A 20,418-nucleotide genomic window follows, 5' to 3' on the forward strand; every position below is an offset into this window, starting at 1 on the left:
TCTCCACATCAGACCTAGACATTATCAAAGGAAGAGAGTGCTAAAACAAAATCTTAGAGGCTTAGAATAGAGCCAGTTTTCCTGGTCCTTATGGGACTAAAATGGGAAAAGGGTCTAGGTTATCCCATTCTTGTCCCTGGTGACATTTAAAATTTCCTAATGGTATCAGCACTCTTTAAGATAAAAAGGAAGGGTTCATGTATCTCCAAACAAAGATTGCCTGTTCTTCTGATCCAGGCATATTCTAATCCCCTTCAGTAGACTGTTACCAAAAAGATAAAGGCAGTCTTGGGTTGGGATTACTTGGAATTAATAGTAGCCATGGTCAGCTTCAGCATGCTCGATTTCCCCATGTTCCATGCCTTACTGCGTTACTAGGTTGACGTTTTAAATTATCATTGAACACCCCACAATGCACTTGCAGCCCACCTTTTTACTCTTCAGTCTTAGCTTCTTTACCCCTCCTCCCATTTCTTTTCTCTAAATAAAAACAATCGTTCCCTAATTTGAGTCCCAAGGCACCTATATGACTGCTGGTTGAAACTGAAGAGCTAGTTACCTCCCTCCACACAAGGCTGCAGGGACAACAGAACTGCCGTCTTTCCACCCTCTGACTTGTGACGTGGAGCTTGTCACGATGTGTGATTGGCACTGTCCTTGCTTCTGTTTGCCTGCCCTGACGTCTTGTTCTCACTGCGGTATGGTTCTCAAACCATACTGGCCCCTTTTTTTCATTCTACCCTGTCTCTACATTCCCCCAACCCTCCTCTGCCCCCACAAGCTTCTTATTCCTGTCTACTTGATAAACTTTCCGTTGTAAACACTTTTACTTCTCAGCCAAGTAAGGACCGTTTTCCCAGGACCTTTCATTTCAGCAGCTTGTTTCTTGCCATATTTCCTTGTAGTATCAGTCTGTGTTTATAATTTAAGAATCTTCTTTCAAACAAATTTTTATAGTTAAGAGCCATTCCACAATTACACAGCTTCAGATCTTCTCTCCACAGAATCCCCTAACTAAAGGAAGAAGATACCCTTTCACATCTTACTGTATCACTACAAAACATTTTAATACGATAACACTGAAGTTAGCTTCTACACTGTCTATTAATACATAGTGAGTAAAAGAGCCTGAGCCCATCTCTAATAAAGAGGTCTTCCAAGTTTCTAGTTACTTAAAGTAACACACAGTTATAATAGTCTGCAGTCTGGGTCTCCTTATGTAAAACTTCAGAGACAGCTTTTAGAATGTGTGCCCCCCTCAGCCTCATGGTGTTTCCTGTGATTCATTAAATTGCTGATAGTCCTATTTATCTGCCAGAACCCACCCACTTCCAGGGTTGGCCTTTTCCTTCCTATTCCTTATGAGTATAAGGTCTGAGTCTTAGAAAGTTCTGATCAAACAAATTGTACTTGGTGTTCCTTTAAACATCAATGGTATTGTTTAGAAAACATTTAAATAAGCAGAAGCAGCTTATTTATTTCTGCTCTGAGGACTTAAACTTGTCTGGCCAATTGTAAGCTCCTTGAGAGCAGGGGACTACATCTTACTTAGTCAAATCCGTGTCCCCGTATCCTCACCCACATCACTTAGTATATATACTACCCAGCAGACACTAAGTGTTCAATGTAAACATTCTAAGCGTGTGCCTCTGTGAATCATCCACATATCCAGAAAATTTTCTCAGATTTCTCCAATGCTGTTTTTTAGTATATGTGCTGCCGAAGCAGGCACTCCAGTGCTGTTTCTGATTGTCTAACCTTGATAGCACAGACCTCTTTTTTTTTTGCTTTTGCATTTTGTATATTTGATGTCAGGCCAAACTTCTCATTTGTAGACTTTTATAACATCCATTAGTCTAACATAAAACAAAATACTGATTCCTTATCACTTTTAGAATTTACATATTTATTATAGCCTAAACTATTTAAAAGCATAGATTCAGGAGTCAGACTTCTTAGATTTTTCATTCTATTCTAGTGTTTTTCAGACTTTTTTGAGATGGACACATAGTGAAAAATAGATTTTACATTGTGACTCGGGAAACACCAACACACTTGCACATACACACACTTATATTCTTTTTTTTTTAATTGATGTGTAGTTGGTTTACAATATTTTGTCAATTTCTGATTTACAGCATAATGTTTCAGTCATACATATACATACATATATTCCTTTTCCTATTCTTTTTCATTATAGGTCACTACAAGATACTGAATATAGCTCCCAGTGCTATACAGAAGAAATGTTGTTTACCTATTTTATATATAGTTGTTGGTATCTGCAAATCTCCAGCTCCCAATTTATCCTTTTGCAACCACCTTTCCACCCTGGTAACCATAAATTTGTGTTCTAGGTCCATGAATCTGTTTCTGTTTTGTAAATAAGTTCATGTCATTTTTTTTAGATTACACATATGAGTCATACCATACTGTATTTTTCTTTTTCTTTCTGGCTTACTCCACTTAGAATGACGATCTCCAGGTCCATACATGTTACTGCAAATGGCATTATTTTATTCTTTTTTATGGCTGAGTATTGTTCCATTGTATAAATATACCATAACTTCTTTATCCAGTCTTCTGTTGATGGACATTTGCGTTGTTTCTGTGTTTTGGCTATTGTAAATAGTGCTGCTATGAACATTGGGGTACATGTATCTTTTCAAATTAGAGTTTCCTCTGGATATATACCCAGGAGTGGGGTTGCTGGATCATAGGGTAAGTCCATTTTTAGTTTTTTAAGAAATGTCCGTATTGTTTTCCATAACGGCTGCACAAAACTACATTCCCACCAACAGTGTAGGAGGGTTCCTTTTCTCCATACCCTCTCTAGCATTTATCATTTGTAGACTTTTTAATGATGGCCATTCTGACTGGACACACCTATATTCTTTGCCAAAAGAAGTTTCTCGAAGTAGTAGTACAACATTCAGTGCTCTGTGATGTTTTCCATTCTGTTCTATTTCACTTTTAAGCTACTGATCAAGACCTACTAAATTGAAATTTATTCCTGGGGAAGTCCAGGGGAATATCTGCTATGTTTATTACTCATTCAGCTAATGTATTCAGCACTTACTGTATACTATTTACCATTCTTTTCCACTCCTTAAATGGCTCTGTGAGCTTAGGAAAGTCACATGTTAATGTTCAGTTTCTCCTATAAAATGGAGACACAGTGGTATCTACCTCCAGAGGAATGCTGTTAGGATTAGATAAGATATATGAAACACTGAGCACACTGCTCCGCAGGTAATAAGCCCTCCATTGTGAGCGCCTCCCTCGTTTTTTCTGCTCTTGTCATTACTATTAAAATTACTTTAGTTTGAACTTCCCATGTTTCTGAAACACTAGAGTATATAAAGGACATATTACATATAACTTAATTTTCCCTTTAACTATCATTATATATAGTTATATTTTTAAACTAGAGATATAATTTAGATAGTGAAATGCACAGACCTCAAGTCTTCAGCTCAATAAGTTTTGACAAATGTGCACTCCATTTGACCTACCCTCCTATCAAGACATCAATATTCTCATCACACCAAAAACTTATCTTATGCCCCTTCCTGGTCACTTGTCCCCTCTGTATCCAGAGGCAATTGCTGTTCTGATTTTTTTTCACCATAGATTAGGTTTTGCCCATTAGAACAAAGTCACACAGAGTGTATTCTTTGTGTCTAGGTGTTTTTGTTGTTCAGGATAATGATTTTCAGGTTCATCAGTGTCACTGCATGTGTCAGTAATTTATTCCTTTTTATTGCTGAGTAGTAGTCCATTATGTAAATGCATCACATTTTCTTTATCTGTTCTCCTAGTGATTGATATTTGATTGTTTCCAGTTTGGGGCTATTATGAATAAAGCTGCCGTGGACAATTGTGTAGAAGTCTTTGTAGATGTACATTTTCATTTCTTTTAGAGAAATACTTAGAAGTGGATTTGCAGGTAGGCATTTTCTAACTTTATGAGAAATTTCCAGAAAAATTTCCAAAGTAATTCTATCATTTATACTCCCACCAGCAGTATGCAGGTGTTCTAGTTGCTCCATATCCTTTCTAACATTTGATATTGTCAGTCTTTAATTTTAGCCTTTCTTATTACTGTTTTAATTTACATCTCCCTGATCACTAACAAGTTGAGCACTTTTTCATGTGCTCCTTGACCATTTGTATTTTATATTTAGGTCTGTGATCCATCCCTGTTTTTTCCTGCATGGTAGGAGGTAGGTGTTGACTCTCATTCAATTTTAAGAGATGTGTGGTCCCCTGAGTAAAAGAGATTCAGATCTAATGCATCATTAAAAATTATACTTTCAAATCCTTACATTCAGAGCATTAGTTTGTTTAGGTCTTGTAAAATCCTTTACACATTTTCTTCCCCACCTGAAAAAGTTATTTATGTAGAGCCAGTCCAGAATGTATATGTAACTGGTTTCAACCACATGCGTAGACTTAAATAATAAAACAGAACAAAGACAAAAAAACCTCAACACAATTCAGTTTCACTAGGAGTTTTCACAGGACTCTCTGGAATTTGAATGTTGAAGCAGCTACATTATGCCATTTACCCATATTCTTATTCTGTCAACGAGCAACCTACTAGCAAGAAGTACCACACTTGCAGCTGTTTGTACTAAACTTACCATTTTTAGTCTTCAAAAGAATTTAGTGCACTGTAGTCAAATAATAAATATGATCCTCTGAACTTATGTAAATAATTACTTTTATAAATATCTATGGTTGTGAACTGACTCCACAGGGAACCTTTGAAGCTCATTCTACTTCAAAGTCAGTTTGCTAAGTATATAAATTGGTATTACCTTAAGTGATTATACTAAGTAAATCATAGATTTTACTAACAGCAAAATAAAATATTGACCTCACTAAAATGATGAGAGTAAAATACTCTAAGACATCAGGAAAGAGACTGGAAAGTAAACATCTGTTATGTGTCTTGGGCTTAAGACAAAATACAGGATATAGGAAGAAGAAAGATGTGTGATAAATGCTTTTTCCTTCAAGTCACTTGCCATCTAGGAGAGATGAAAGAAAAGACAAAAAAGTGGGAAGTGTTTAATAATAATGCAAGAGATAAATACTAATTGACCACATTACATAAAATGTCACATAGCAATTCAGGATTGATTGCTAAATGAATAGAATGTTATTGTTTATCCAGGTTCCTGATATATTTTTAGTGATGTGTTACTTTGGAGTTATCTGGGATTGGTGAATTTGATTTTGCTTCCTAGCCTGATCCAACTTAGAGAATCTTAAATCTGTGGGGTTGGGTTTAAGTTATTGGGTCTAAAACAAAGGAAAATCTATATTCTAAACTTGATTATTAAAAAAATTAATTCATATTTATAGTAGTTCCTTTGTGCCAGGTACTTTAGGAAGCATTTTATATTACTCATTTAATTTTTTCAAACATACACAATTTTTATTTGTCAATTATATCTCAATAAAGGTGGAAAAAAATTCTCACAAAATTTTCATTGCAGAGAACTTCCTGACTAAAATAATTTTAGTGCTCACAATGTGTCTAACAGGGATTATAAGTGTTATTACTGAGAATATGTTTTTCATTTATTTTGTGTAACAAACCTATAGGTAGATTGTTACCCTCATCCTACAGATGAGGAATCTGAGGCACAGAGAAGTTAATAAGCTTGTTGCTGAAGGTAACACAGAGAAAATAGTAGTGACAGGACACGATCCCAGTTCTGTTAGACTCTAGAGCCCAAAAGTATAAAAGAAAATAAACATAGGGAAAAGGCCAGACTTGAGAATTCAGCGTTTATGGTTAGTGAAAGAAGCGCTGGGTTTCCAATAATATATTAGAAATGTTTTTTAAGTCATGAAAAATTTCCCTCTTTGCTCCCATGATAAATTTTGTGCCATTTTCCAAAAATTAAAGTTTAATTCAAATGAGGCTAAATCCTCTTTTATCAATATTGTCAAACAGTAAAATCCAGTCATCTTTTTAGCAAGTGAAAAGGAACTTCCAGAACAAAGGGCATACTTGTGATGTTGTTACCATCTTTATCCAGAATGGTTGCTTTATTTCCAGTTGCTCAGGCAGCTATTTATAGTTCATGAGGGACTCCAGAGTGTAAATGATTTGAAGATTAATAGATTCAACTTGTGTGTGAAAAGCATTCCTTTTTAACATGCTTTTGGTAGCATTAATAAAAACCATTTTGGAATCATGTTCTTTTGTTTTTCTGATCCCTGGCCTAAAGATATTCAGATATTTTTAAAGGTATGATGTTTATATTGCATATTACTTTTATTAAGTATCACTTCAGAACTGAGAATAAATGACAAAGGTACATATCATAATCTAGTTATGGTATCTGCTTGAGTCTTAAAAATAAAACCTGGTACTTAAATGTAAGCCCTTCGGGGAGGGTATAGCTCAAGTGGTAGAGTGCATACTTAGCATGCTTAAGGTCCTGGGTTCAATCCCCAGTACCTCCTCCAAAAATAAATAAATAAATAAACCTAATTCCCCCCACAAAAAAATAAAAAAGTAAAAAAAATATATAAACCCTGAATTAAATAGGCCATTATTCTTCACCTTTATATTTGAAACCACTTTTCATGTTGCTGATTATCATCCAAAGAATAAAGAGATTGATTTCCTATTTTAAGATTGGAATATATATAAATATAATTTATGCTATTATTTACACATTGTTATTGAACTATTATTTATGTATATGATATAATATGTATTTTATATATGTATTATTATTTACAATAAATAAATTATTATTATAGAGAGAAGATAACTGCTTCATACTTCTTTTTGTAGTTTCTCGTAGCAAAGCTGAAGTTTTTGGAGTGCAAGTGTGGCAGACTCCAGGATATTATGTGGTTTTATTTTAAGCTTTCAGTAGTAGTGTGTTTCATTCAGCCTGTAACAGTAAAAATAAGTGAGTAATAGATGACTAGTATGTTTTGTCTGCTGTAGTAATAGTCTGTCATTGAATCTGGCTAACCAGCCAATTATTTTACTGTTGTCTGAAATAAAGATCATTATGTTTTCTGACAATGTAGGAATTTCTGTTCAGTTAAAATATATGTTGTCATTGAAGTGAAAATAATGAAATTGCAAGAAATTGACTGATTTTAGCTGTATCACTGAACTCCTTCTCTAAAAAGTCAAATCCAAGTCATTTTAAAGTTCTTATAAAGTAGCTGAAATAGCATTAAAATATTAAAACTCAACCTTGACAGTTTTTAGTATAGATGATTAGCCTCTAAATTGTGACCTGAGATGTAAATGGTAGTGGTAGCATGTCTGGTCATTCACCTTGGTGTCCAGACTCCAAGATGGTCCCCAATGATCCCCTCCTGATATTCACACCTTTATGTAGTCCCCTCCCACATTTACTGGGGTTGGTCTCTGTGATTGATAGAATACATCAGAAATGATGGAAAGTCACTTCTAAGGTTAGGTTATAAAAGACACTGGGACTTCCATCTTGGCGTGTCTGAGTCTGTCTCTCTCTCAAGTCACTTGCTCTGTGGGAAGCCAGCATATGCCAGGAACCAGGCCTAACCCAACAGCCAATCTTGGAAATGGATCCTCCAGCTCTAATTGTGCCTTCAGATGACTGCAGCCCTCACCTCAGCCCCTCCCAGATTCCTGACCCTCAGAAACTGAGATAAAAAATGTTTACTAAACATTTAAATTTGGGGGTAATTTGTTATGCAGGAATAGATAAACAACACACACCTCCACTAAAGCTCTTTCATTTGTCAAATCTTAACCTCTATTTTTGGTTATTGTTGTCATTATTTGTGCTGTTAAACCTGTAATACAATTCACCTGACTGAAGCCTTAAGTTGGTTGGAAAATGCTATATTCTGTCTCCCATCTTCCAATCCGGTGTTTGATAGAATAAATACAGAATTCACTTTTCCCATGTTTGGGTCCTATATTAGAATGTACTTAAAAGAATTGTTTTGTGACAAGGAGCCTTTTTTAGATTATTCCACAGATTCTTTTCATTTATGTGTGAAGCCACCAGTTTTGTATAACTTGTAATTACTGTGCAAGTGATTATGGAATTACTTCAAGAGAAAACAGACAGCTTAACAACTATTCTCGGCGTAGTCTGCGACCTCACCAAAGAAGCTCCTCATCTATTACTTGTAACTCTGTGATGCTTATTAATTATACAGGATAATAACAGTGTGGGCTTTATAAAGTCATATTTTTAAGGATTAGTTAACTACATATTCAAACTTAAGAGACAGCTTCTCAGCAGATCTGATGTCAAGATCATGAGGTATATTCCCAGCTCTGCTCTCCTACCCCACTTTCTCCATGGTGTTCTGAAAAGGAAAAGTTCATAAAAATACTCAGGTTTACTTTTTCCTTTTTGCCCTGCTAAACCAATTTCAGTACCAGTAATCACTCCTTTTCCTAGCTAATAATATAGAAAACGTAATCATGAATAAAAGATGTGGCAGAAAAGTGAAATTTCAACTTAAAGAGTTTTATTTTCCTCTTGCTTCCTTTGTCTAAGTGTTTTTCTACACATGGATTTGCCTAAGGACATGAATAGCTACAAATAGATACTTTGATTGGATCTCATGTTTTTATACCTGAATTTAGAGAAATAGATGTTCTTGGGTGAAAACATTGATGAGTCCTGTGTTGCTTGACATTGCTTTAAAGATGTAACTAAAAACTAGCTCTCTTGTTTACTCTTGCTATGATTTTTAAAAATAATTATAAAAATAGCCAGTTTTGGAATTGGTCTTATCTTTCTCCATCCTAAATGAATGAAATTATTTTGAATTTTTACTGAAAATTTCCTTTTTCATTTGGAGCTGAAAAAAAGAGGATTCTGTCTTTCACATTCCTCCCCCCTTTAATTCACATGCTCACATGTGCACACACGTGTGCACTTGTAATGAGGTTAGGAGGATGGTTATCAGTAACTTAAAGGAACAAATGGATTTCACTCTTCAGATTTCCAGTATTCAGATACTATCCATGACGAATACTCCCAATAATGTTATCACTTAAGACGGTCGCAGTGAAGCCAGAAGTAAAACCCAGGGTTTCTAACTGTGCTTTGAACATTTGCCAACTGGTACCAACACAAATGTGTAGCACAAAGCTAAGTGATTCCTGGGTCTTTGAGTTGGACAGTCTCTGAAGAAGGAGGCATCAGATTTTCAGCACTGAAACGTACTTCTGTATTAAAGAAACGCTATGTTTGCTTTATTCTCTTGAGGGTTTCTGTTGTTTTTTAAGCATGCTTGTTGAATTGTGTATTTTTCTCTTCAAATGGGTTACTATTTATGGGTGGTGGTAAAAAAAAAAAAAGCACATGGGTCCTGATGAAATAATTTTTTTTTAAAATTGAGAAATAACAGTAGTTTTCATAACTAGGTTTCATTTAAAAGCTTAAGTTATATAGTACTTTGCTATGGTTTTTGAGAAATTTTCGTCAACTCTGTATTAACACTTCATTTTTTTAAATTGTGAAATGTCTCAGGAAACTTTTTAATGTCTGTGTAGTAAAGTAATTGTTAATGTCACTCTGTTCACCTGCATGGAATATATGATGCTCACATGAAGTAATGCTTCAGACCCCTCCTAGCAGAGGTAAGAAGGAAGCCTAAGAACCTCCTTCCACTCCCCTCCTGACCCCTCGACCTGACTTGGCTCCCAAGCCCAAAGCCTGAGGCCAGCCTCCAAGCACCAGCCCACATTCCTTGCTCAGGTGCTCTCTCATCCCCAAAGCTCACCAAGGGACAGAAAGGAGGATAGAGGATAGCAGCTGAGCAGAAACTAGAAGAGGGGGTGGAATTTGGCAGCAGGTAGAGGGGATTTCATCTGCACCTCTAGTGGCGAGTGCCTGCGCCTTCTTAGACCCACCAACAACTGAGTGAAGTTCTGTAGGGACAAATGGCAAATAGTCCTCAATTATAATGTAAAAAATATTATTAGTGTCCTTTACTTAATCTACAGCCACCCTGTTAGGTCTCTAAGTATATAAACTCACAAAAGTATTAAGCTTACCCTATTTTAGAAATGCAAATACCATGACACAGAAAGAGAAGGTGCGATATACCTGTTAGTGGTACAAGCATTCATAAGCTAAGGCAGTAAGCGTGGTGGTTAAGGACACAGACGTTAGAGCCAGGCTGCCTGGGTTTAAATTCCAGTCCTGACAGCTTGCTAGATTAGTAACTGGAAACAAGTTATTTGACCTCTCTGTAATAGTTTTCTCATCTGCAAAATGGAGATGATAGTACTGCCTTACAGAGTTGTAAATTTTAAATAAGGCAATATGAATCTGAACACTTGGAACAATGCCTAACACATGATTAACCCTATATAAGTATGTGTTCTCCTTAATATGCTAGACCCCCTTTCTGATGTTTCTGTATTTAGATGGCCTGATCTGATTTGTAGTAAGCGGGCTACTTCATCCTGCCACCACCACTTTTAATGTCTAACTGTGAGCAAATCTCCTCCTCAGCAATATTTAAAGGAAAATGTTTATTTTTCCTTCTTTCCCAGGCGCAACACAGAGACACTTTCATTGAAGAACGCTATGGAAAATACAACATCAGTGACCCTTTAATGGCGCTCCAGAGAGACTTTGAAACACTGAAGGAGAAGAACGATGGTGAAAAGCAGCCGGTCTGCACAAACCCACTCTCGATTCTGAAGGTGGTGATGAAGCAGTGCAAGAACATGCAGGAGCGCATGCTGTCCCAGCTGGCTGCCGCTGAGAGCCGGCACCGGAAGGTGGGTTCACCCGTTGACTCGCCTGCATCACCTCCTGCGAAGATTGTATAAGTAATGCCTGGTACTTTCTTGTCTGCGTCCAGTTCTCACAGTCATTCAACTGGGAGGTCTCACAGGTGTGAGAAAGCCCCTTAGCTTACCTAGGAGCCTGGAGATGGGAAACACAGGTTATTCCAGATGTTCAGTGTAGGGCATGTGCCAGTCACATTATTTAAGACGGCATTCCTTCTGATATGACCCTCCAAAACACTTGGTGTGTTTTTTCAACTCTTGATCATCCAAACTTTGGCAACAGACTTGGGTTTGACTCAGCCTTGTAGCTGAACAGAGCGTTCTCTATTTGCTTACTTAAGTGATAAATAAAAGATTAACAGGTATTTGGGGAATGCTGTATCAGAGAGAGAGGGAGGAAGGGAATTTACCTGGCTATAAACATACAGGCCAGTAGATTGTTTTCATTTATTTCGGTTTTGAGATTCATTGTGTTTTACTTCTCATGAAACCATTAGGAAGGGGTGTGTGTGTGTGTGTGTGTGTGTGTGTGTGTGTGTGTTCACGTACATGTACACATGTCTGGTTCCAGGTCTTAAGATTAGGCAAACCTGTGCTTTCCTCTGCCTCATCTCAATGGAATTCTTCTGGTGCTTGTGATTTCATTCCCCGACTTGTCATGCATGGCTCAGATTTGGCCTGAAGGTGATGCTTGGCTAGAATCTGCATTTTTTGAAACTATTGGTTCAGATTTATGTCAACAAGGAGGGACATCAGTGCATTTAGTAGGAACCATTTTATTCTGAAAAATTGGGTTAGCAGCTGCAGTTTGATGGACCTTAGTTTACTTCTATGGTTACCTGCTTTAGAAAAGCAACTGCTTAAAATGCATCTGATGAAGTGCTTAAGCTTGGGTCATGCCCCTGATTTTTCGTTCCCTTCACAGAGTCCAAACGAAAGGCCAGAGGGGAAGTTCTTAACCATGGATGGGTCTCAGATGTTCTATGATCCCCCAGAAAATGTACAGAATGCCAAAAGTTTATGTATTTTGTAGAAAATGAATTTTTTCCCATATCTTTACTTGAATTCTCACAGTTCTCCAAGACTCCTCCAGACTAGACTGAAGTAATCTGAACACGTTTATGCCCCAATTTAAAAGGTGTCAGTGGGTTTAAGTTAGTTACCTAAACTGGGGGGCTTTTACAAAATATTCTGGGAAGATCTTCACAGCATCCTTGTTTGACAGGCAGGCCTGTATTCTCCGTCCTACATGACGTAATTGAGCTGTGCTGAAGGGCGGGGCTGGCTGTCATGCCCATTGAAGGTTTAGTGTTGGGATGATTAGTGGCCCTAGGTGATTGGGGACAGGAAGAGTTAAGAAACTCAGAATTCCTTAATACTATATTTCCATATAAGATTGTGAGTGTTAAATATATTAAGCCAACTGCCTATCTATTCTTAGGTGTTATATCAAAGTAGATCACTGACTTTGTGAGAAATCAGATAGTACCTAGGGATTTATAATTAGGGTGTGTGCAGTCCCAGTTTGCCTGAGAGGATTCCAGCGTATGCCGACTGCCTTGGCATACTTCCTGACAACCCCCTTTGGCTCTCAGAAGTGTTAGTGGTTTGAACGCTCTGCTTATTATGAAAGTAGGGTTCCCTAATCCACCTCCTCCCATTCCCTCTCCTCCTCAATATTAGGAGACAACCACTTTCTTCTTTTAACTGTTTATTTTGGTAGCTAACTTCCATATTTCTAACTAACATACTGCTCTCTCGCTTTATCAATTTTAAACACTTATATTACTTCCTTTTATTATAGATGTGGGTTTCGTTATCTTCCTCCCCAACTCCCTTTCCTCTCCACACCTCCCATCTTTCCAAAACAAACACAATCCCTTTTCCTCATTGTCATTCTCTGTCATATCTGTTATTCCCAGATCTGGCGGCTGTCCCATTCTGTTTCTTCCGGGGACAAACATCTGGCATATTCCTGGGCAGTAGATGCCTGGCTGGGCATTCTGTGCATAGGAATCAAGTTGAGGGGGCAAAGACCTCTTCTGAAAATACAGACTTGGATCCAGTCCCCTTGTTTTCTGTCCTACATGTCACCTCGCCTCTGCAGTGCCTGCCACCTGCAGGTTCCCTAGCTCTTTGGGGCCCTGCAGGGCAGAGGAGCTTCCTCCCCCTCGTTACTGAAGTAGTTATCATTCCTCCAGCCTCTTTCTGTCTTCCAAAATATTACTAAAATTTGTCTGCCGAAGTCTCTCTTTTTGACTTTGTGGGTTTTTGGGGTTTTTTTTTTCATTCCACTTAAATAATTTTGAAGGGCTCTCGAAGAGGAGATTCTGCCACCTTTAGCCAAAAGCTTTTCTTTCTATTAAATAGAAAAAATTAATCTTTTTATTAACCAGAAGAAAGTACACCAAAATGTTTTTCTTTTTTGTATTGAAAGAGGAGTTTCATGTTCCAGAAAGTTTCCTCTATCCATTCATAACAATCATTACTGAGGAGAAAAGATGAGAAATGACCATTGGGACCACTGCTGTGGCCTGGGGGTCTGGGCCAGGGCACCTCTGGAGCATGCGCAGAAGCTATGGAAAACTCCATAGCCCTTTGGAATATTATGCAGTTGCAGGCAGGATTATGTGGGAAAATGTCTCTTTAAATTTATATTCTTAAAATTGGCCTTAGTTTCTTGGCACCAGGATAAGTAGAGTGGGGTGGGCAGGTTGACTAAGAGGCCTTGTAAAAAACTCTGCATTAGGATCTCCATAACTGAGACTTTTCACTTGCAGGAAGACGTTCAGAGAGTCTTTTCACTTCCCATCTAAGTGTATACCAAACGCATATGTTAATCAAGCAAGGCACAGTTAGGATGTCACCTATTTGAAATGTTTTATTTCGGCTTCACTCCCTGGTACCTCCAGTGATTTGAGCATCAGGGGAGAACCTCAGTTTTCAGTGTCCCCGTGTCCTGCCTTGCTTCATCACCTACACCCGTCCCACCAAACTTCTGTTAATTCTCTGAAACCTCAGCCCCTGCAGTTCGTTAGTCACTGTCTTCGGTTTACAAGCCACTCTGTGTATACCTCAAGTAAAGTATGCATCGAATTGTTTCCTAGCATAAAGCTTGCATGTGTTTCACCCTGCTAAACAGTGTGCTCCTTGACGGCCCTGACTAGGATTTGCTTATTTATCTATGGAATGATCTCGGGTGCTTAGACAGGCACTTCGTGCTTAATTGTATTCTAGTGTGACTCCTTGATATTTGGAAATGATTTTTTTTTTAATTCCTTAAAGGTGATCCTAGACCTGGAGGAGGAAAGACAGAGGCATGCACAGGACACAGCCGAAGGAGATGATGTCACTTACATGCTAGAGAAGGAGAGGGAGCGGCTGACTCAACAGGTAATTAAGGTGGGGGGGTTCAAGCAGCATTTACCTAGAACAGCGTTTCTCAAAGATTATTCTGCAGAGTGTATATTGGTGTTGCTCAAAAAAGGGGCTTTGTGGTTAAATAATTACTAGATTAGACAAAGTTAAACAGGTTTCTAACTTCAATTTGTTAGACCCTTTAGTGTGCAGAAGCATGCCATGAGTCTTTAAGAACAAGATAGGATATTCTGAGTTTAGCAAATCAGTGTTTTCATTAAATCTTTTTTTGACATAGATCATTCACTATGGGACTATTTCATAGAACATACTTTAGGGAACACTAACTTCAAGCTCCCAAACTTTTTTGACTTAGGACTCCCAGTAAGAAATACATTTTACATCACAACCTGGTACATACACACACATATACACATGCCTGAGACAAAAATCTCAGGAAATCATACATAACCCTTAGTACTTACAATGCACCCTGATGTTTCCTCTTCTATTTCATTTTTTTAAGTTCTGATCATGGCTCACTAAATTGGTTTCACCATCCATTAATGGGCCTTAGAGTTTGAAAAACACTGAGTAAAAGGGTTCCTTCAACCCTTCCTTTCTCTTTCACTGCCTGCCTTAAATAGGGTTGGGATAATAATTAAAATAGATGGCATTTGTACAAGAAGAATGATTCAAATGCAACTACTTATGTTTGTTTTTAAGACCGGAAAGAATTATTAATGAAGCTTCAAAGATTTCATTTTCAGCAGCAGTCTCACAAAATCTGGTTTATATGGCTTTCTGCTTTCTGTTTTGATCGGTCCTAATCCTCTGAACTTGCCACAGACCTGTAACACAATGATAATTCAGATTCTCACAAATAACCCTGAGACGATATAAGGACCAGAACTGCCTCCTGAATGATCAAAGAAAGGTTTGATCATAGCGTGCACCTTTTTATGTCAGGTGTTCTAATACTTAAGAGCTATTTGATGTGAGCACAGGGCATATGTGGTGATCCTGTGTGCCGGGACACTACTTGGAAACAGCTTTTCAGTACATCTCTTTGTTTTCTTACTCTGATCAAGATATGTGCTGGCATTGTTTTCTAGTTGGAATTTGAAAAGTCCCAGGTGAAGAAGTTTGAGAAAGAGCAGAAGAAGCTCTCCAGCCAGCTGGAGGAGGAGCGCTCCCGCCACAAGCAGCTGTCGTCCATGCTGGTGCGCGAGTGCAAGAAGGCCACCAGCAAGGCAGCCGAGGAGGGCCAGAAGGCGGGCGAGCTGAGCCTGCGGCTGGAGAAGGAGAGGAGCCGGGCGAGCAGGCTGGAGGAAGAGCTGGCCGCCGAGAGGAAGCGAGGCTTGCAGACCGAGGCCCAGGTGGAAAAGCAGTTGTCCGAGTTCGACATTGAAAGAGAACAGCTGAGAGCAAAACTGACCCGAGAGGAGAAGCGGACCAGGAGCCTGAAGGAAGAGACGGAGAGTTTGAAGAGGATAGTGAAGGACCTGGAGGCTTCTCACCAGCAGAGTAGCCCCCGTGAGCAACTGAAGAAACCGGTGACCGTGTCTAAAGGCACAGCAACTGAACCTCCCGTGCTGGTGTCTGTATTTTGCCAAACAGAGAGTTTTCAGGCAGAAAGAACCCACGGGAGCAGCATCGCCAAGGTGGCCACCACTGGGCTGCCTGGTCCCACCACTCCTACTTACTCTTATGCAAAAACCAATGGCCATTTTGACCCAGAGCTGCAGACCACCAAGGAGTTGATGACAGGCAGCAGTGGGGAAAACCAAGTGCCTCCACGAGAGAAGTCAGCGGGATTGGCCCAAGAGAAGGCAGTAGAGAACGGCGGGTGTCCTGTGGGAACAGAGGTTCCAGGCCCCACGCCCGGTCACCTGCCTTCCAGTGGGAGCTCACCGTCTCCCAGCAGCACAGCCTCTTCCTCACTCACGTCCTCTCCTTGCTCCTCTCCAGTACTAACTAAGCGCTTATTGGGGTCCTCAGCTAGCAGCCCTGGCTACCAGTCATCCTACCAAGTAGGGATCAACCAGCGTTTCCATGCCGCTCGGCACAAATTTCAGTCCCAAGCAGATCAGGACCAGCAAGCTAGTGGTCTCCAGAGCCCTCCTTCCAGGGATCTGTCCCCCACCCTCATGGACAACTCGGCCGCCAAGCAGCTAGCCCGAAACACAGTCACTCAGGTGCTCTCCAGATTCACTAACCAACAAGGGCCAATCAAGCCTGTCTCTCCTAACAGCTCCCCCTTTGGCACAGACTATCGAAATCTGGCCAACACTGCCAACCCAAGAGGTGACACCAGCCATTCACCTACTCCAGGGAAAGTGTCCAGTCCTCTGAGCCCCCTGTCTCCGGGGATCAAGTCCCCTACTATCCCCAGAGCTGAGAGAGGAAACCCTCCACCCATCCCACCCAAAAAACCCGGCCTCACTCCTTCTCCATCTGCTACCGCTCCACTGACCAAAACTCATTCCCAGCCCTCCTCTTTGACCACCACAGAAGACCTTGCCAGCAACTGCTCTTCTAATGCTGTTGTAGCCAACGGCAAGGACGTTGAGCTACTTCTGCCTACCAGCAGCTAGTCTCGAGGAGGGAGTCTCCACATATGACATTCCATCAGATTTCATCCAGGAGCTCCGAATCAAACCGTTGAGTCAAATCGTGTTATTTATTTTGTTAGTGACTGAAACCATCTGAGTAATACATTTAGTGTATTTCACCTTTTTCTATTTTTTTAAGTAGAAACTGAGTAGTTTGGGTTTTTATGACTCACATCTTTGTACTAAAGCTAGAAGGGCACCTCAAAGATGTCTAAGCTCCAGACACCATCATGTTATGATGGAGAAAGCTAATTGAGTACCAGGTGGTGATTTGATGTCTATTTGGGGACGAGAATCACCCAACATTCATTTTAAATTATGCGGAAGTGGTTCATGGAGATTTTTATTCCAGATGAACATGTTTTAAAAGTGCCTGAAATTAGACTGCCATATGAATGTGATTCTGCAGCAGAAACACAAAATGGATCATTTAATTGCAAAAAAATGAGATCCTCTGTGAATTCTGAATGTTACAAACCAACACTGCTTTTAATCCTCTCTGACTGTTTTTAATACAAGCTTTGTGTTCAGAAACAAGGCTGCATAAGCAGAATGGGAATCCTGAAGGTGGGTGTGAACTCGCCACAGAGCTGAGCTCTACGGAGCCCTTGAGAAACCCTCCCGGACGTGAAGCAGTTGGGGTGCTGATTTTCTTGCACTTTTGAAAACTTACATCGCTCCCAGTTTCCTGCATAGACTGAAATCACATCTCCTTCTTCAGGCATCTACTGTTGTGTAAGGAACTTCTGATTCCGACTGCTGTTACTTGAATAGGAAATGGTTATTCATTCTGTGTAAAAGGTTTGCAACAGAATGAGATCTTTAGTCTGTAATCAAAAAGCAATAACTTAAAATTCACTGTCTTTGTAATATTATGAGTCAGAATTATACAGGTTTTATGCTAATCGTTACTCTTCTCCAAGTTACCAGCACTTGGTGTCTGTATCTGTGGAACCAAATTAACTTTTGCCTAAATGGAAGTATACATATATCTGTATAGATACACACCCCATTACGTGTTTAACATACACACACTTAAACACATGAATATTAGTGTGATTATATCTTTGGAGTTTGCAATACAGCATAAAAGAAGAGCAGAAATGCGTGTTAAGATTACCTACCAAAGCAACCAGCTGTAGTTGAGACCCAGTCAGTCAAAAGGAGGAGTCTTGTCCATGGGGAGGGGGAAATTCAAAATGAAATCAGGTCTTCAGCATCATAAAAAGACATGGCCAAACTAATGCAGTGTCACAAAGCTGGTCATAGAAATGAGTGACACAGTTCACTCACTGCAGTGACGTGTGACAGCTGGGAGGAGTAGGGGTTGTCCCAGACCTAGGCGCCCAAGCCCTGTTGAAAAGGCCACCCCTGCTGGGCCTCAGCGGCTTGTCGCCATGCCAGAATGCTCAACCGGGGTTTCCAGCTCCTCGCATTTCCTCAAAATCTAAATTTTCACAAGAAACATTCTCATTTTTAGATACCAAGAACTGATTTTTAAAACTCTTCAATACCTCTGGTTGAACAAACACTTCTGCAGCTGGATTTAGCTCACAGGCTGCCAACTTGCAACCTCTTTCATTCTAGAACCTTCCGTCATTTCCATCACAGCAAGTTTGTGAGGACAAATGCCCCCAGACTTCCCAAATTGTTGGCTAACACAGCCGACAAACCACATAGAATAATGGCTATCCTCCTCCTCCAAGCAGGACTGCCTGCAGCCCAGCTCAGACGTGGTGGTTATATGACTTTGTGTCCACAAGGATGGAGAGGCCTTGGTCCTCACATACATTCTAGCCAACATCTATCCAGCAGCCCCCGACCTCCTGCTATAGTTTAAACCTGTTTCCTGTTAATCCAATATGAGTTGCTGGGGGAAGGGCAGGTGATGGAAATCAAGGAGTGAGTCACTATGGAGTACATTGGTATCTCCACAGCTTATGGTTTGGCTAAAGCCAACACATCAAAAAAATTAAAATGCTATTAATGCCCCAGCATGCCTACTAAATGATGGAGGGGTTATCTTAAACTGTCCAAAGCAATCATGCATTTATTCCTGTCCGTAGTCAGATGAACTGTGCTGATGATAAAATAGCTGAACTTTCTAAACAGGAAAGGGGGCGATAATCCCAGAGTGTTATTACCTCTCTTGCTTTAAATGGTAATCTTAACAAGTTGCATTGTGCTCTTTTTTTGTTGTTTTGGCATAGATATATAGAGAGAGAGATACTAAAAGGAAGTTTATTTCTTAGGAAGTGCACTGAATAATGTATTTCTTTTACAGTGTAATATGGGGGTGGGGAAATGCAAAAGAAATGTGTATTTTTGCTAGTTGCCTATCTTCTGAGATGAATAAGCACAATACTGTAATGGATCCAATAACCCAGTTAGGTATTATAGATTAGTATTTAAGTTTGCTGTAGATTGTGTGTGTGCTAAGTAAAAGTTCCATGATTCACAGTTTTGGTCTTAACCCATGTTGCGAAAGCTACGTTATTTGGTCAACAGATTATGATGACGTGTAACACATAACACAAGCATTAACTAGTCATTAACACTTGTAAAGTCAGATGTACCGTGCAGAAGTCTTCATCCATTTTTATCACAGACTACATTAAAACAAGTTAAATCATACTGTCTGGGGAAAAAATAGTCTTGTTTGTACGCAGTGAAGAATGTTGCACAATAGGGCCTGTTTTGTTGGGGAGGGGCAGATTGGTGTGCAAGAGCACTGGTTTTAAAAGACCGAACGAAGTCAGTGACCCTTCCAGGTTAGACCCCCAAAAGGAGGTGGTTTTCTTTAGAATCTTAGAGCTGAAAGAAGCCTTCACAATAGTCTGTAATTCTGTAATTTCTTCCAGTCTGTAATTTTTGAACCATTTGGGAGTTCTGGACCTTTTGAGAATCTAAGAACAGCTAGACTCTATCCCCAAAAATATGTACTTAAATGTAAAATTTGGTTGGTGACTTCGCGGTGTCCATAGACCCTGAAGCCACCCATGTATCATGTACTCTGAGTGCCTCATCTTGGCCAGCCCTCTCCTTTTACAAATGACTGAAGCATCTCTTGTCTCCTAGTCCAGTGCTGCTGCTGCTACGCTGTCAGCAAATGCAAGCTGTAGCCAGACAGAAGTACACTTGGAAATCCTTTGATGTTGCCAAAGATGCTCAGACCGACCGTGTGGATGTTTACATATCTGAAGTTCCGAGCGTTTAAGCCAATTAATGATCATTTCAAAACACTCAGGTTTTACCCCTTTTCTCAAAACAGCCTCACTGTCAGCAGTGCTGCCTTGTCAATTTGTGTGTCTGTATATGTAGTTTATAAAGAGCACTTCTGGTGCCTAGCCCTTGAAACAGCTTCAAGTGTCTTTTGAAATTCCTCTTCAAGATAGGATGTGTTTTCATAATGGTGAGTCAGAGGTAGGCAGTGAGCATTGTTTGTTCCATAGGAGTAATTGTAATTTAATTGCTGTAAAACTAGTTGAGAAAACTTAGCCTATTCACTCACCTGCTCACCTGTCGATGGCCAGTTCAAAACAAAGGAGGAGAAAGGAGACTGGGGAAGTGGTTCTCAGACTGTACTGTGCTTAAGTCTAGCCTCGGACTCCTGCTGAAAATGAGGGGTCCTGGGAATTGGGCCTG

The 20,418-nt window shown here is 39.7% G+C and overlaps 2 protein-coding genes across 2 annotated transcripts in view; one reads left to right on the plus strand and one right to left on the minus strand.

Moving 5' to 3' along the window:
* The window catches only part of CTTNBP2NL (CTTNBP2 N-terminal like), a 47,314-nt gene extending 27,907 nt beyond the window's left edge, over window positions 1–19,407 (plus strand). The window contains exons 4-6 of the mRNA XM_010995299.3: window positions 10,559–10,789; window positions 14,087–14,194; window positions 15,274–19,407. Coding sequence (XP_010993601.2) covers window positions 10,559–10,789; window positions 14,087–14,194; window positions 15,274–16,755 — 1,821 coding nt within the window. The 3' untranslated portion in view covers window positions 16,756–19,407. The remainder of the gene's footprint in view (window positions 1–10,558; window positions 10,790–14,086; window positions 14,195–15,273) is intronic.
* ST7L (suppression of tumorigenicity 7 like) overlaps window positions 10,786–20,418 on the minus strand; it is a 128,578-nt gene continuing 118,945 nt past the window's right edge. Inside the window, exon 15 of the mRNA XM_031457822.2 lies at window positions 10,786–10,937. Within this exon, the coding sequence (XP_031313682.1) occupies window positions 10,926–10,937 (12 nt within the window). The 3' untranslated portion in view covers window positions 10,786–10,925. The remainder of the gene's footprint in view (window positions 10,938–20,418) is intronic.

Source organism: Camelus dromedarius, chromosome 9 (genome assembly GCF_036321535.1).
Source record: "Camelus dromedarius isolate mCamDro1 chromosome 9, mCamDro1.pat, whole genome shotgun sequence".
NCBI classification, from domain to species: Eukaryota; Metazoa; Chordata; class Mammalia; order Artiodactyla; family Camelidae; genus Camelus; species Camelus dromedarius.